Here is an 18,225-nt window from a genome sequence, read left to right on the forward strand (position 1 = left end):
CATGTTTTATAGTGGTGGTAGACCATGTTTTATAGTGGTGGTAGACCATGTTTTATAGTGGTGGTAGACCATGTTTTATAGTGGAGGTAGAACATGTTTTATAGTGGTGGTAGACCATGTTTTATAGTGGAGGTACACCATGTTTTATAGTGGTGGTAGACCATGTTTTATAGTGGTGGTAGACCATGTTTTATAGTGGTGGTAGACCATGTTTTATAGTGGTGGTACACCATGTTTTATAGTGGTGGTAGACCATGTTTTATAGTGGAGGTACACCATGTTTTATAGTGGTGGTAGACCATGTTTTATAGTGGAGGTAGACCATGTTTTATAGTGGAGGTAGACCATGTTTTATAGTGGTGGTAGACCATGTTTTATAGTGGAGGTAGACCATGTTTTATAGTGGTGGTAGACCATGTTTTATAGTGGAGGTAGACCATGTTTTATAGTGGAGGTAGACCATGTTTTATAGTGGTGGTAGACCATGTTTTATAGTGGTGGTAGACCATGTTTTATAGTGGGGGTAGACCATGTTTTATAGTGGTGGTAGACCATGTTTTATAGTGGTGGTAGACCATGTTTTATAGTGGTGGTAGACCATGTTTTATAGTGGTGGTAGACCATGTTTTATAGTGGTGGTAGACCATGTTTTATAGTGGTGGTAGGCCATGTTTTATAGTGGTGGTAGACCATGTTTTATAGTGGTGGTAGACCATGTTTTATAGTGGTGGTAGACCATGTTTTATAGTGGTGGTAGACCATGTTTTATAGTGGTGGTAGACCATGTTTTATAGTGGAGGTAGACCATGTTTTATAGTGGAGGTAGACCATGTTTTATAGTGGTGGTAGACCATGTTTTATAGTGGAGGTAGACCATGTTTTATAGTGGTGGTAGACCATGTTTTATAGTGGTGGTAGACCATGTTTTATAGTGGAGGTAGACCATGTTTTATAGTGGAGGTAGACCATGTTTTATAGTGGTGGTAGACCATGTTTTATAGTGGAGGTAGACCATGTTTTATAGTGGAGGTAGACCATGTTTTATAGTGGTGGTAGACCATGTTTTATAGTGGTGGTAGACCATGTTTTATAGTGGAGGTAGACCATGTTTTATAGTGGTGGTAGACCATGTTTTATAGTGGTGGTAGACCATGTTTTATAGTGGAGGTAGACCATGTTTTATAGTGGAGGTAGACCATGTTTTATAGTGGTGGTAGACCATGTTTTATAGTGGTGGTAGACCATGTTTTATAGTGGGGGTAGACCATGTTTTATAGTGGTGGTAGACCATGTTTTATAGTGGTGGTAGACCATGTTTTATAGTGGTGGTAGACCATGTTTTATAGTGGAGGTAGACCATGTTTTATAGTGGTGGTAGACCATGTTTTATAGTGGTGGTAGGCCATGTTTTATAGTGGTGGTAGACCATGTTTTATAGTGGTGGTAGACCATGTTTTATAGTGGTGGTAGACCATGTTTTATAGTGGTGGTAGACCATGTTTTATAGTGGTGGTAGACCATGTTTTATAGTGGAGGTAGACCATGTTTTATAGTGGAGGTAGACCATGTTTTATAGTGGTGGTAGACCATGTTTTATAGTGGAGGTAGACCATGTTTTATAGTGGTGGTAGACCATGTTTTATAGTGGTGGTAGACCATGTTTTATAGTGGAGGTAGACCATGTTTTATAGTGGTGGTAGACCATGTTTTATAGTGGAGGTAGACCATGTTTTATAGTGGAGGTAGACCATGTTTTATAGTGGAGGTAGACCATGTTTTATAGTGGTGGTAGACCATGTTTTATAGTGGAGGTAGACCATGTTTTATAGTGGAGGTAGACCATGTTTTATAGTGGTGGTAGACCATGTTTTATAGTGGAGGTAGACCATGTTTTATAGTGGAGGTAGACCATGTTTTATAGTGGAGGTAGACCATGTTTTATAGTGGAGGTAGACCATGTTTTATAGTGGAGGTAGACCATGTTTTATAGTGGAGGTAGACCATGTTTTATAGTGGAGGTAGACCATGTTTTATAGTGGTGGTAGACCATGTTTTATAGTGGTGGTAGACCATGTTTTATAGTGGTGGTAGACCATGTTTTATAGTGGAGGTAGACCATGTTTTATAGTGGAGGTAGACCATGTTTTATAGTGGAGGTAGACCATGTTTTATAGTGGTGGTAGACCATGTTTTATAGTGGAGGTAGACCATGTTTTATAGTGGTGGTAGACCATGTTTTATAGTGGAGGTAGACCATGTTTTATAGTGGAGGTAGACCATGTTTTATAGTGGTGGTAGACCATGTTTTATAGTGGAGGTAGACCATGTTTTATAGTGGAGGTAGACCATGTTTTATAGTGGAGGTAGACCATGTTTTATAGTGGTGGTAGACCATGTTTTATAGTGGAGGTAGACCATGTTTTATAGTGGAGGTAGACCATGTTTTATAGTGGTGGTAGACCATGTTTTATAGTGGAGGTAGACCATGTTTTATAGTGGAGGTAGACCATGTTTTATAGTGGAGGTAGACCATGTTTTATAGTGGAGGTAGACCATGTTTTATAGTGGAGGTAGACCATGTTTTATAGTGGAGGTAGACCATGTTTTATAGTGGGGGTAGACCATGTTTTATAGTGGTGGTAGACCATGTTTTATAGTGGTGGTAGACCATGTTTTATAGTGGTGGTAGACCATGTTTTATAGTGGAGGTAGACCATGTTTTATAGTGGTGGTAGACCATGTTTTATAGTGGAGGTAGACCATGTTTTATAGTGGTGGTAGACCATGTTTTATAGTGGAGGTAGACCATGTTTTATAGTGGTGGTAGACCATGTTTTATAGTGGAGGTAGACCATGTTTTATAGTGGAGGTAGACCATGTTTTATAGTGGTGGTAGACCATGTTTTATAGTGGAGGTAGACCATGTTTTATAGTGGAGGTAGACCATGTTTTATAGTGGTGGTAGACCATGTTTTATAGTGGTGGTAGGCAGCTTGAGGCCACGTTGAAACAATATGTTCTTCTCAAATGTCACCCTATTGATAATACAGTATAGTGCACTATTTATCACCCTATTGTTCCTGGTCAATAGTAGTATACTAAGGAATAGGGTGCCATTATATGGTACTGTTTGTCCATCTTGAGACGCCGTAGCCAGTGTACACTTCCTCAAAATAGTCAGAACTCATTTAAAAGATTAAAACACTCCTCAGTAAAAGGCACATAACAGCCCACAGCCCAAAGGCACGTAAAGGACTCTCAGAGAAAGAAGATTCTCTGGTCTGATGAAACCAAGATTGAACTCTTTGGCCTGAATGCTAAGCGTCACGTCTGGAGGAAACCTGGCACCATCCCTACGGTGAAGCATGGTGGTGGCAGCATCATGCTGTGGGGATGTTTTTCAGCGGCAGGGACTGGGAGACTAGTCAGGATCGAGGGAAAGATGAACTGAGTAAAGTACAGAGAGATCTTTGATGAAAACCTGCTCCAGAGCGCCCAGGACCTCAGACTGGAGTGAAGGTTCCACTTCCAACAGGGCAACGACCCTAAGCACACAGACAACGCAGGAATGGCTTCAGGACAAGTCTCTGAATGTCCTTGAGTGTCCCAGCCAGAGCCTGGATTTGAACCTGATCGAACATCTCTGAGACCTCAATATTGCTGAGCAGCAACGTTCCCCATCCAACCTGACAGAGCTTGAGAAGATCTGCAGAGAAGAATGGGAGAAAAACATTTAAAATTAAGAGACCAATGCAAAATTATCAGTTTCTCTGGTTTTACTATTTCTAGGTCTGTTTGGGTAAAATTAACATTTATGTCTTATTCGAAACTACTGACAACGTTTCTCCCCCCCAAAAAATATATATATGTATTGTCATTTAGAGCATTTATTTACAGAAAATGACAAATTTATTATAACAATAAATATGCAGTGTTGTCAGACCTCGAATAATGCAAAGAAAATGAGTTCATATTCATTTTTAAACAACACAATACTAATGTTTAAACTTAGGAAGAGTTCAGAAATCAATATTTGCACATTAATGCTCTAAATGACAAAGAATGTTATTTGGAATTTGGGAGAAATGTTGTCAGTAGTTTATATAGAATAAAACAATATCGGACAGGCCCTGCAAAACCTTTTTCATTAGGATTCATTGTTTTACTGTCTGTTTTGCCATTTATGAATGTGTCATTCATTTTGTTTTAAGGCCTATAGCAGTAAAGGACAAATTCAATATTTTATCCACCCCAAAAATTGCATGTTTTTTGTTACCTAAAATTCTAAATCAAATAGATAAATGATCCATGTAGTAGAATGTATCTGTCCTCACTCTCTCTCTCTCTCTCCATCTCTCTCTCTCTGTCTCTCTCCTCCCCCCCTCTCTCTGTCTCTCTCCCCTCTCTCTCCCCCCCCCCTCTCTCTCCCCTCTCTCTCTCCCCCCTCTCTCTCTCTCCTCTCTCTCCTCTCTCTCTCTCCCCTCTCTCTCTCTCCCCACTATCTCTCTCCTCACTCTCTCTCCTCACTCTCTCTGTCTCTCTCTCTCCGTCTCTCTCCCCTCTCTCTCTCCTCTCTCTCTCTCTCTCTCTCTCTCTCTCTAGAAAGGAGTTCTGTGAGCTGTGTATGGCTAAAGACCGACAAACCAACAAGGTGTTTGTCTGTAAGAAGTTTCTGAAGAAGGACGGGAGGAAAGTACGCAAGGCTGCCAAGAATGAAATCCTGATCCTCAAAATGTATGCGATCCTGTTTAAATGAGTCTTTCTTCATGTATCTGAGTGGGAGTAGAAAGCCTGACAGAACATTTGAAAGCAGGCTTATCAAAGTACAGCTGACGGTTTTTTGTTTTCTGTTTTCTACATTGATAAGCCAGGAAGTCCACACACCTGGCATCCCAAATGAAACCCTGTGCCCTGTAGAGTCTACTACTTTCAACGCTGGTACAGGGAGCCATCTGAGATGTTCTCCTGGTACAGGGAGACATTGAGATGCAAACCTGTGGTCACTGTGGTCCTCAGTCCTCAGCCAGCAGACACTGTGGTCCTCAGTCCTCAGCCAGCAGACACTGTGGTCCTCAGTCCTCAGCCAGCAGACACTGTGGTCCTCAGTCCTCAGCCAGCAGACACTGTGGTCCTGAGTCCTCAGCCAGCAGACACTGTGGTCCTCAGTCCTCAGCCAGCAGACACTGTGGTCCTCAGTCCTCAGCCAGCAGACACTGTGGTCCTCAGTCCTCAGCCAGCAGACACTGTGGTCCTGAGTCCTCAGCCAGCAGACACTGTGGTCCTCAGTATTCAGCCAGCAGACACTGTGGTCCTCAGTCCTCAGCCAGCAGACACTGTGGTCCTCAGTCCTCAGCCAGCAGACACTGTGGTCCTCAGTATTCAGCCAGCAGACACTGTGGTCCTCAGTCCTCAGCCAGCAGACACTGTGGTCCTCAGTCCTCAGCCAGCAGACACTATGGTCCTCAGTCCTCAGCCAGCAGACACTGTGGTCCTCAGTCCTCAGCCAGCAGACACTGTGGTCCTCAGTATTCAGCCAGCAGACACTGTGGTCCTCAGTCCTCAGCCAGCAGACACTGTGGTCCTCAGTCCTCAGCCAGCAGACATTGTGGTCCTGAGTCCTCAGCCAGCAGACACTGTGATCCTCAGTATTCAGCCAGCAGACACTGTGGTCCTCAGTATTCAGCCAGCAGACACTGTGGTCCTCAGTCCTCAGCCAGCAGACACTGTGGTCCTCAGTCCTCAGCCAGCAGACACTGTGGTCCTGAGTCCTCAGCCAGCAGACACTGTGGTCCTGAGTCCTCAGCCAGCAGACAATGTGGTCCTCAGTATTCAGCCAGCAGACACTGTGGTCCTCAGTCCTCAGCCAGCAGACACTGTGGTCCTCAGTCCTCAGCCAGCAGACACTGTGGTCCTCAGTATTCAGCCAGCAGACACTGTGGTCCTCAGTCCTCAGCCAGCAGACACTGTGGTCCTCAGTCCTCAGCCAGCAGACACTGTGGTCCTCAGTCCTCAGCCAGCAGACACTGTGGTCCTCAGTCCTCAGCCAGCAGACACTGTGGTCCTCAGTCCTCAGCCAGCAGACACTGTGGTCCTCAGTCCTCAGCCAGCAGACACTGTGGTCCTCACTATTCAGTCAGCAGACACTGTGGTCCTCAGTCCTCAGCCAGCAGACACTGTGGTCCTCAGTCCTCAGCCAGCAGACACTGTGATCCTCAGTATTCAGCCAGCAGACACTGTGGTCCTCAGTCCTCAGCCAGCAGACACTGTGGTCCTCAGTCCTCAGCCAGCAGACACTGTGATCCTCAGTATTCAGCCAGCAGACACTGTGGTCCTCAGTCCTCAGCCAGCAGACACTGTGGTCCTCAGTCCTCAGCCAGCAGACACTGTGGTCCTCAGTCCTCAGCCAGCAGACACTGTGGTCCTCAGTCCTCAGCCAGCAGACACTGTGGTCCTCAGTATTCAGCCAGCAGACACTGTGGTCCTCAGTATTCAGCCAGCAGACACTGTGGTCCTCAGTATTCAGCCAGCAGACACTGTGGTCCTCAGTCCTCAGCCAGCAGACACTGTGGTCCTCAGTCCTCAGCCAGCAGACACTGTGGTCCTCAGTCCTCAGCCAGCAGACACTGTGGTCCTCAGTCCTCAGCCAGCAGACACTGTGGTCCTCAGTATTCAGCCAGCAGACACTGTGGTCCTCAGTCCTCAGCCAGCAGACACTGTGGTCCTCAGTCCTCAGCCAGCAGACACAGTGGTCCTCAGTCCTCAGCCAGCAGACACTGTGGTCCTCAGTCCTCAGCCTGCAGACACTGTGGTCCTCAGTATTCAGCCAGCAGACACTGTGGTCCTCAGTCCTCAGCCAGCAGACACTGTGGTCCTCAGTCCTCAGCCAGCAGACACTGTGGTCCTGAGTCCTCAGCCAGCAGACACTGTGGTCCTCAGTATTCAGCCAGCAGACACTGTGGTCCTCAGTCCTCAGCCAGCAGACACTATGGCCCTCAGTCCTCAGCCAGCAGACACTGTGGTCCTCAGTCCTCAGCCAGCAGACACTGTGGTCCTCAGTCCTCAGCCAGCAGACACTGTGGTCCTCAGTCCTCAGTCCTCAGCCAGCAGACACTGTGGTCCTCAGTCCTCAGCCAGCAGACACTGTGGTCCTCAGTATTCAGCCAGCAGACACTGTGGTCCTCAGTATTCAGCCAGCAGACACTGTGGTCCTCAGTATTCAGCCAGCAGACACTGTGGTCCTCAGTCCTCAGCCAGCAGACACTGTGGTCCTCAGTCCTCAGACACTGTGGTCCTCAGTCCTCAGCCAGCAGACACTGTGGTCCTCAGTCCTCAGCCAGCAGACACTGTGGTCCTCAGTATTCAGCCAGCAGACACTGTGGTCCTCAGTCCTCAGCCAGCAGACACTGTGGTCCTCAGTCCTCAGCCAGCAGACACTGTGATCCTCAGTATTCAGCCAGCAGACACTGTGGTCCTCAGTATTCAGCCAGCAGACACTGTGGTCCTCAGTCCTCAGCCAGCAGACACTGTGGTCCTCAGTCCTCAGCCAGACGTAGTCAATAGAAACCAGTTTATGTGTCTGAATGCCTCCTCCTCTGGCTGTTCCAGGGTTAACCATCCAAACATTCTCCAACTGATCGACACGTTTGAGACGCGGAAAGAGTACTTCCTCATCCAGGAGGCGTGAGTAGAGTGTGTGTCTACTGTATTCATGACCTCCAAGGCCAGAGCAGTGTAGGTTATTGCTCCTCTCTGCATCAGAAGAGGTACACTATCTTAGCTAGAGTAGATATTTACCCTGAATAAAACTGCTGTATTGGTGACTGCACACACACCACTGTGTTCCTAAAGCAGTACTCATGGAGTAGGAGTGTTTGTCTAGAGGGTGTAGGCAGAGACTCCCTGTGAAAATAAAAGGTTCATTTATTTTATTTTTAATTGAAAATAAAATAATAACAATCGTTATCAAAAATCAGCATGAGCTGGCGATGACTGTCAACACACTCACACACGTCTTACAGCTCATTGGGTTAGTTCTGGGCTCGGAGGGCTCATTTTGGATAACTGCGATTAGTTTAAAACAGATTGCAAAAGATATAAAACAGGAGGCGTGAGACAGGAAGCGTGAGACAGGAGGCGTGAGACAGGAGGCGTGAAGCAGGAGGCGTGAGACAGGAGGCGTGAGACAGGAGGCGTGAGACAGGAGGCGTGAGACAGGAGGCGTGAGACAGGAGGCGTGAAGCAGGAGGCGTGAAGCAGGAGGCGTGAAGCAGGGGGCGTGAGACAGGAGGCGTGAAGCAGGAGGCGTGAAGCAGGAGGCGTGAAGCAGGAGGCGTGAAGCAGGAGGCGTGAAGCAGGAGGCGTGAGACAGGAGGCGTGAGACAGGAGGCTTGAAGCAGGAGGCGTGAGACAGGAGGCGTGAAGCAGGAGGCGTGAAGCAGGAGGCGTGAAGCAGGAGCCGTGAAGCAGGAGCCGTGAAGCAGGAGGCGTGAGGCAGGAGGCGTGAGACAGGAGGCGTGAGACAGGAGGCGTGAAGCAGGAGACGCGAGACAGGAGGCGCGAGACAGGAGGCGTGAGACAGGAGGCGTGAAGCAGGAGGCGTGAGACAGGAGGCGTGAAGCAGGAGGCGTGAAGCAGGAGGCGTGAAGCAGGAGGCGTGAGACAGGAGGCGTGAGACAGGAGGCGTGAAGCAGGTGGCGTGAGACAGGAGGCGTGAAGCAGGAGGCGTGAGACAGGAGGCGTGAGACAGGAGGCGTGAAATAAAAGTGACAAACTAATGTAAGGTAATAGAGAGACCAGGGGTAATGATAGAGAGACCAGAGGTAATGATAGAGAGACCAGGGGTAATGATAGAGAGACCAGGGGTAATGATAGAGAAACCAGGGGTAATGATAGAGAGACCAGGGGTAATGAGAGAGAGACCAGGGGTAATGAGAGAGAGACCAGGGGTAATGAGAGAGAGACCAGGGGTAATGATAGAGAGACCAGGGGTAATAGAGAGAGGCCAGGGGTAATGATAGAGAAACCAGGGGTAATGATAGAGAGACTAGGGGTAATGATAGAGAGACCAGGGGTAATAGAGAGAGGCCAGGGGTAATGATAGAGAAACCAGGGGTAACGATAGAGAGACCAGGGGTAATGATAGAGAGACCAGGGGTAATGATAGAGAGACCAGGGGTAATGATAGAGAGACCAGGGGTAATGAAAGAGAGACCAGGGGTAATGAAAGAGTGAGACCAGGGGTAATGATAGAGAGACCAGGGATAATAGAGATAGACCAGGGGTAATGATAGAGAGACCAGGGGTAATGAGAGCGATACCAGGGGTAATGAGAGAGAGACCAGGGGTAATGAGAGAGAGACCAGGGGTAATGAGAGAGAGACAAGGGGTAATGAGAGAGACCAGGGGTAATGAGAGAAATAGAGAGAGACCAAGGGTAATAGAGAGAGACATGGGGTAATGATAGACAGACCAGGGGTAATGAGAGAGAGACCAGGGGTAATGAGAGAAATAGAGAGAGACCAGGGGTAATAGAGAGAGACCAGGGGTAACGATAGAGAGACCAGGGGTAATTGGGAGAGACCAGGGGTAATGAGAGAGACCAGGGGTAATGAGAGAGACCAGAGGTAATGAGAGAGACCAGGGACAATAGAGAGAGACCAGGGATAATAGAGAGAGACCAGGGATAATAGAGAGAGACCAGGGATAATAGAGAGAGACCAGGGGTAATGAGAGAGAGACCAGGGGTAATGAGAGAGAGACCAGGGGTAATGAGAGAAATAGAGAGAGACAAGGGGTAATAGAGAGAGACCAGGGGTAATGAGAGAGAGACCAGGGGTAATGAGAGAGAGACCAGGGGTAATGAGAGAGAGAGACCAGGGGTAATGATAGAGAGACCAGGGGTAATGATAGAGAGACTAGGGGTAATGATAGAGAGACCAGGGGTAATGACAGACCAGGGGTAATGATAGAGAGTCCAGGGGTAATGATAGAGAGACCAGGGGTAATAGAGAGAGACCAGGGGTATTGATAGAGAGACCAGGGGTAATGATAGAGAGACCAGGGGTAATGATAGAGAGACCAGGGGTAATGATAGAGAGACCAGGGGTAATGATAGAGAGACCAGGGGTAATGAAAGAGAGACCAGGGGTAATGAAAGAGTGAGACCAGGGGTAATGATAGAGAGACCAGGGATAATAGAGATAGACCAGGGGTAATGATAGAGAGACCAGGGGTAATGAGAGCGATACCAGGGGTAATGAGAGAGAGACCAGGGGTAATGAGAGAGAGACCAGGGGTAATGAGAGAGAGACAAGGGGTAATGAGAGAGACCAGGGGTAATGAGAGAAATAGAGAGAGACCAAGGGTAATAGAGAGAGACATGGGGTAATGATAGACAGACCAGGGGTAATGAGAGAGAGACCAGGGGTAATGAGAGAAATAGAGAGAGACCAGTGGTAATAGAGAGAGACCAGGGGTAACGATAGAGAGACCAGGGGTAATTGGGAGAGACCAGGGGTAATGAGAGAGACCAGGGGTAATGAGAGAGACCAGGGGTAATGAGAGAGACCAGGGACAATAGAGAGAGACCAGGGATAATAGAGAGAGACCAGGGATAATAGAGAGAGACCAGGGATAATAGAGAGAGACCAGGGGTAATGAGAGAGAGACCAGGGGTAATGAGAGAGAGACCAGGGGTAATGAGAGAAATAGAGAGAGACAAGGGGTAATAGAGAGAGACCAGGGGTAATGAGAGAGAGACCAGGGGTAATGAGAGAGAGAGACCAGGGGTATTGATAGAGAGACCAGGGGTAATGATAGAGAGACTAGGGGTAATGATAGAGAGACCAGGGGTAATGACAGACCAGGGGTAATGATAGAGAGTCCAGGGGTAATGATAGAGAGACCAGGGATAATAGAGAGAGACCAGGGGTATTGATAGAGAGACCAGGGGTAATGATAGAGAGACCAGGGGTAATGATAGAGAGACCAGGGGTAATGAGATAGAGACCAGGGGTAATGAGAGAGAGCAGGGGTAATGAGAGAGAGACCAGGGGTAATGAGAGAGAGACCAGGGGTAATGAGAGAGAGACCAGGGGTATTGAGAGAGACGTTGGACAAGGGGTAATGAGAGATTGACCAGGGAGCCATTGGACCAGGGGTAATGAGAGAGAGAGAGACCAGGGATCTGTTGGACCAGGGGTAATGAGAGATAGACCAGGGATCTGTTGGACCAGGGGTAATGAGAGAGAGACCAGGGATCTGTTGGACCAGGGGTAATGAGAGAGACACCAGGGAGCAGTTGGACCAGCGGTAATGAGAGAGAGAGAGAGACCAGGGATCTGTTGGACCAGGGGTAATGAGAGCGAGACCAGGGATTTGTTGGACCAGGGGTAATGAGAGATAGACCAGGGATCTGTTGGACCATGGGTAATGAGAGAGAGACCAGGGATCTGTTGGACCAGGGGTAATGAGAGAGACACCAGGGATCTGTTGGACCAGGGGTAATGAGAGACACCAGGGGTAATGAGAGAGACACCAGGGAACCGTTGAACCAGGGGTAATGAGAGAGAGACCAGGGAGCCGTTGGACCAGGGGTAATGAGAGAGAGACCAGGGAGCCGTTGGACCAGGGGTCATGAGAGAGAAATGTAATGGACTAATAACAAGGTGTGTGTGTGTGTGTGTGTGTGTGTGTGTGTGTGTGTGTGTGTGTGTGTGTGTGTGTGTGTGTGTGTGTGTGTGTGTGTGTGTGTGTGTGTGTGTGTGTGTGTGTGTGTGTGTGTGTGTGTGTGTGTGTGTGTGTGTGTGTGTGTGTGTGTGTGTGTTGCAGGGCTACAGGCGGTGACGTGTTTGACTGGATTCTGGACCAGGGGAATTACACCGAGAGAGATGCTTCCAACGTGATCAGACAGGTTCTAGAGGCCGTATCCTATCTACACTCACTCAACATCGTACACAGGAACCTCAAGGTAGGTCAAGGGGTTAGCCTGTTAGGGCTGCAAGCCCGATATCGGTACACCTCTGACAACATCCAGCTCAAGTGCAGGGCGCGAAATTCAAAATCAATTTTTTTTAAATATTTAACTTTCACACATTAACAAGTCCAATACAGCATTTGAAAGATAAACATCTTGTCAATCCAGCCAACATGTCCGATTTTTTAAATGTTTTACAGAGAAAACACCACATATATTTATGTTAGCTCACCATGAAGTGCTTTGAAAGGCTGGTCATGGGCTCACATCAACACCATCATCCCAGACACCCTGGACCCACTCCGATTTGCATACCGCCCAAACAGAACCATGGTAAAGATATGAAGCTCTCTACCTGCTCCAGTGTGTGTGGTGTGTTTTGTGGTTCTACAGTTGGAGAACCTGATGTACTACACAGAGAACAATCACAACAAAGTGGTTCTGCGGGATTTCTACCTGTCCAAGTTTGAGAACGGTTCCATCACAGAACCCTGTGGAACACCGGAGTACCTGGGTAAGGTACCTCTCTCTCTCCCCCCTCTTTCTGCTCTCCTCCTCTCTGTATCTCCCTTCTCTCCTCCAGTCCTCTATCTACAATAAAGGGAAGCTCAGTCATTCACACCAGAGACTAGTTACGTTAACCTTTCACGAGCCTCTACCCCGGGTCCGGGATCACCCCCCACCCCCCCCACACACTGATTAGCATAGCTAGCATAGCTTCACAAGTAGATAGTAGCATCTAAATATCATTAAATCACAAGTCCAAGACACCAGATGAAAGATACAGATCTTGTGAATAAAGCCACCATTTCAGATTTTTTAAATGTTTTACAGGGAAGACACAATATGTAAATCTATTAGCTAAACACGTTAGCAAAATACACAATTTCTTTGTCCACCATTTTTTCTCTCCACCAGTAGCTATCACCAATTCGGCTAAACTAAGATATTGATAGCCAATAACCAAGAAAAAACCTCATCAGATGACAGTCTGATAACATATTTATGGTATAGGATAGGTTTTGTTAGAGAAATGTGCATATTTCAGGTAGAAATCACAGTTTACAATTGCACCGACCATCACAACTAGACTAGAATTACTATAGAGAGCGACGTGTATGACCAATTTACTCATCATAAAACATTTCATAAAAATAGACAAAGCATAGCAATGGAAAGACCCAGATCTTGTGATTTCAGACAATATTTCAGATTTTCTAAGCATTTTACAGCGAAAACACAATAAATCGATAAGTTAGCATACCACATGTGCAAACGTTACCAGAGCATCGATTCAAGCCAAAGAGAGCTATAACCTAATCATCGCCAAAATATATAAAATTTTTCACTAACCTTCTCAGAATTCTTCCGATGACACTCCTGTAACATCATTTTACAACATACATATACAGTTTGTTCGAAAATGTGCATATTTAGCCATACAAAACCGTGGTTATAGAATGAAAATACTAGCAAATCAAGGCTCAAAATGTCGGACGTCATCTTTCAGAGTGATCTAGTTTAATCGAAAGCTAATCATATACTTGACTAAAAAATACAGGGTTGACAGGAATCGAAAGACAAATTAGTTCTTAATGCAACCGCTGATTTACATTTCTAAAATTATCCTTACTGTGCAATACAGGGTTCGCCAAGTGAAGCGATAACAAACAAAATGGCGGATTATGCGTTTAAAATATTTCGACAGAACAACGATTTATCATATTAAATATTTCTTACTATGAGGTGATTTTCCATCAGATTCTTGGGCAATGTATCCTTTCTTGGGTCTAATCTTCTTTTGGTCGATAGATGTCCTCTGTCCTTCGAAATGTCCACTAACATCGACCGAGACCCCGAAACGTGCCCAAAGCTTCAAAGTGCACGACAAAGAAATTCCTCAAAATCGCACTAAACGGATATAAATTGCTATAAAACGGTTCAAATTAACTACATTATGATGTTTTTAACAACTATAACGACTAAAAACATGACCGGAGAAATATCACTGGCTAAACAACCATTTGGAAAGAGGCAAGTCCGATGTCCATCTTGCGTAAGACGCGCGAAGGGAAAGGAAGGTACTGCCACGTTTTCTTGTTTTATAGTGGCTCTGATTGCGCAATCGACTCCATTCAAAGCGTGATGACGTACTGACACCCAGAGGAAGACGTAGGCAGTGTCGGTTTCTCCATAGCATCTACAGGCACCTTAAAACCGACTCCAGATCAGGGGTAAAAATTTCTGAAATCTGACTCCCTGTCAGGAAAAGTGCTGTAGAAGTAGTTCTGTACCACTCAGAGACAAAATTCCAACGGCTATAGAAACTAGAAAGTGTTTTCTATCCAATAATAACAATAATATGCATATTGTACGATCAAGAATTGAGCACGAGGCAGTTTAATTTGGAGACCAAAAAATGCTAATGCGGAACAGCACCCCCTATAGTTGCAAGAAGTTAATCAGATAAATAATGAGAGCTGGAGAAAGAGAGGGAGGGAAATAAATGAACTGAACTGAAAAAAATAAGTGCGGAAATAAAGGAGGGCCGAGAGAGAAGAGAGAGAGAGAGGAGAAAAAGGGAAGAGAGAGAGGGAAGAGAGAGAGGGAAGAGAGAGAGTGGAGAGAGAGGGAAGAGAGAGAGGGAAGAGAGAGAGTGGAGAGAGAGGGAAGAGAGAGAGTGGAGAGAGAGGGAAGAGAGAGAGGGAAGAGAAAGGGGAGAGAGAGAGGGAAGAGAGAGGGAAGAGAGAGAGTGGAGAGAGAGGGAAGAGAGAGAGAGAGGGAAGAGAAAAGGGAGAGAGAGAGAGAGAGAGAGAGGGAAGAGAGAGAGAGGGGAGAGAGAGGGAAGAGAGAGAGGGAAGAGAGAGAGAGAAGAGAGAGAGGGAAGAGAGAGAGGGAAGAGAGAGAGGGAAGAGAGAGAGGAGAGAGAGGGAAGAGAGAGAGGGAAGAGAAAGGGGAGAGAGAGAGGGAAGAGAAAGGGGAGAGAGAGAGTGGAGAGAGAGGGAAGAGAGAGAGGGAAGAGAAAGGGGAGAGAGAGAGGGAAGAGAGAGGGAAGAGAGAGGGGAGAGAGAGGGAAGAGAGAGAGGGAAGAGAGAGGGAAGAGAGAGAGGGATGGAGAGAGGAGGAGGATGCAGACTGATTCATCTAGCTGATGATTAATGAAGCAAGTGTGTTCTTTTACTCTCTGTCCCCCCACCTCTCCATCACCCCTTAACCTTCTCTCTGTCCCCCACCTCTCCATCACCCCTTAACCTTCTCTCTGTCCCCCATCTCCCCACCTCTCCATCACCCCTTAACCTTCTCTCTGTCCCCCACCTCCCCACCTCTCCATCACCCCTTAACCTTCTCTCTCTCTCAGCTCCGGAGGTTGTGGCCAGACACCGGTATGGTCGACCAGTGGACTGTTGGGCAGTAGGGGTCATCATGTATATACTGTGAGTGTTCATAGAGGAGTTATAACATGTCGGCTACATACTGTAAGTGTTCATAGAGGAGTTATAACATGTCGGCTACATACTGTGAGTGTTCATAGAGGAGTTATAACATGTCGGCTACATACTGTGAGTGTTCATAGAGGAGTTATAACATGTCGGCTACATACTGTGAGTGTTCATAGAGGAGTTATAACATGTCGGCTACATACTGTGAGTGTTCATAGAGGAGTTATAACGAGTCGACTACATACGGTGAGCGTTCATAGAGGAGTTATAACATGTCAGCTACATACTGTGAGTGTTCATAGAGGAGTTATAACGAGTCGACTACATACTGTGAGCGTTCATAGAGGAGTTATAACATGTCAGCTACATACTGTGAGTGTTCATAGAGGAGTTATAACATGTCGGCTACATACTGTGAGTGTTCATAGAGGAGTTATAACGAGTCGACTACATACTGTGAGCGTTCATAGAGGAGTTATAACATGTCAGCTACATACTGTGAGCGTTCATAGAGGAGTTATAACGTGTCGGCTACATACTGTGAGCGTTCATAGAGGAGTTATAACATGTCAGCTACATACTGTGAGTGTTCATAGAGGAGTTATAACATGTCGGCTACATACTGTGAGTGTTCATAGAGGAGTTATAACATGTCGGCTACATACGGTGAGTGTTCATAGAGGAGTTATAACATGTCGGCTACATACTGTGAGTGTTCATAGAGGAGTTATAACATGTCGGCTACATACTGTGAGTATTCATAGAGGAGTTATAACATGTCGACTACATACTGTGAGTGTTCATAGTGGAGTAATAACAGGGGGAACTCTGAGTCTCAACTTACTGAATAGTAAAATACACAAAGAGCAAGTTAGACATTTGGTTGGACATCAGCAATTTTTCAGCTAATTTGTTGTTATTTTTAAGTCTTGGTTTCAATAGTTAATATTTTTTCTTAGAGGTTGTCAGTTGAATAGGCTCTCTGCAAGGTTTTGTATATCTTACCTATCATATAGGTATCCTTTTCTGACTCAAATAGAAATTATTTCAGATCAAAATTTCACTTTTAAGTTGCATGCACTTGAAAATACATTGGTCAAATTGCTTTTTAATTCTGTCATGGAAATAATTTTATTTCCTGTTCCTTCAATCTGGATAAGAACACAAAAACAAATTATAAGACTAGAGACATTTATCGACAAATATTACGAAAACAAGCAACACCCAAACATGACGGAGTGTAAGACAGGGGAACCGATTTCAACATGACGGAGAGTAAGACGGGAACCCATTTCAACATGACGGAGAGTAAGACGGGAACCTATTTCAACATGACGGAGAGTGAGACAGGGGAACCTATTTCAACATGACGGAGAGTAAGACAGGGGACCCTATTTCAACATGACGGAGAGTAAGACAGGGGAACCAATTTCAACATGACGGAGAGCAAGACAGGGGAACCTATTTCAACATGACGGAGAGCAAGACAGGGGAATCGATTTCAACATGACGGAGAGTAAGACAGGGGAACCTATTTAAACATGACGGAGAGTAAGACAGGGGAACCTATGTCAACATGACGGCGAGTAAGACAGGGGAACCCATTTCAACATGACGGAGAGTAAGACAGGGGAACCTATTTCAACATGACGGAGAGTAAGACAGGGGAACCTATTTCAACATGACGGAGAGTAAGACAGGAGAACCCATCTCAACATGACGGAGAGTAAGACAGGGGAACCTATTTCAACATGACAGAGAGTAAGACAGGGGAACCTATTTCAACATGACGGAGAGTAAGACAGGAGAACCCATCTCAACATGACGGAGAGTAAGACAGGGGAACCTATTTCAACATGACGGAGAGTAAGACAGGGGAACCTATTTCAACATGACGGAGAGTAAGACAGGGGAACCTATTTCAACATGACGGAGAGTAAGACAGGGGAACCTATTTCAACATGACAGAGAGTAAGACAGGGGAACCTATTTCAACATGACGGAGAGCAAGACAGGGGAACCCATCTCAACATGATGGAGAGTGAGACAGGGGAACCTATTTCAACATGACGGAGAGTAAGACAGGGGAACCTATTTCAACATGACGGAGAGTAAGACAGGGGAACCTATCTCAACATGACGGAGAGTAAGACAGGGGAACCTATCTCAACATGACGTAGAGTAAGACAGGGGAACCTATTTCAACATGACAGAGAGTAAGACAGGGGAACCTATTTCAACATGACGTAGAGTAAGACAGGGGAACCTATCTCAACATGACGGAGAGTAAGACAGGGGAACCCATCTCAACATGATGGAGAGTAAGACAGGGGAACCTATTTCAACATGGCAGAGAGTAAGACAGGGGAACCTATTTCAACATGATGGAGAGTAAGACAGGGGAACCTATTTCAACATGACAGAGAGTAAGACAGGGGAACCTATTTCAACATGATGGAGAGTAAGACAGGGGAACCTATTTCAACATGACAGAGAGTAAGACAGGGGAACCTATTTCAACATGACAGAGAGTAAGACAGGGGAACCTATTTCAACATGATGGAGAGTAAGACAGGGGAACCTATTTCAACATGACAGAGAGTAAGACAGGGGAACCTATTTCAACATGATGGAGAGTAAGACAGGGGAACCTATTTCAACATGACAGAGAGTAAGACAGGGGAACCTATTTCAACATGACAGAGAGTAAGACAGGGGAACCTATTTCAACATGATGGAGAGTAAGACAGGGGAACCTATTTCAACATGACAGAGAGTAAGACAGGGGAACCTATTTCAACATGACGGAGA

The 18,225-nt window shown here is 46.1% G+C and overlaps 1 protein-coding gene across 1 annotated transcript in view; it reads left to right on the forward strand.

The window, feature by feature from the left end:
- The window catches only part of LOC139556900 (caM kinase-like vesicle-associated protein), a 143,309-nt gene that overhangs the window by 105,708 nt on the left and 19,376 nt on the right, over nt 1-18,225 (forward strand). The window contains exons 4-8 of the mRNA XM_071370996.1: nt 4,603-4,734; nt 7,606-7,680; nt 11,830-11,968; nt 12,368-12,488; nt 15,333-15,408. Coding sequence (XP_071227097.1) covers nt 4,603-4,734; nt 7,606-7,680; nt 11,830-11,968; nt 12,368-12,488; nt 15,333-15,408 — 543 coding nt within the window. The remainder of the gene's footprint in view (nt 1-4,602; nt 4,735-7,605; nt 7,681-11,829; nt 11,969-12,367; nt 12,489-15,332; nt 15,409-18,225) is intronic.

This window comes from Salvelinus alpinus, chromosome 28 (assembly GCF_045679555.1).
Source record: "Salvelinus alpinus chromosome 28, SLU_Salpinus.1, whole genome shotgun sequence".
Taxonomy (NCBI): domain Eukaryota; kingdom Metazoa; phylum Chordata; class Actinopteri; order Salmoniformes; family Salmonidae; genus Salvelinus; species Salvelinus alpinus.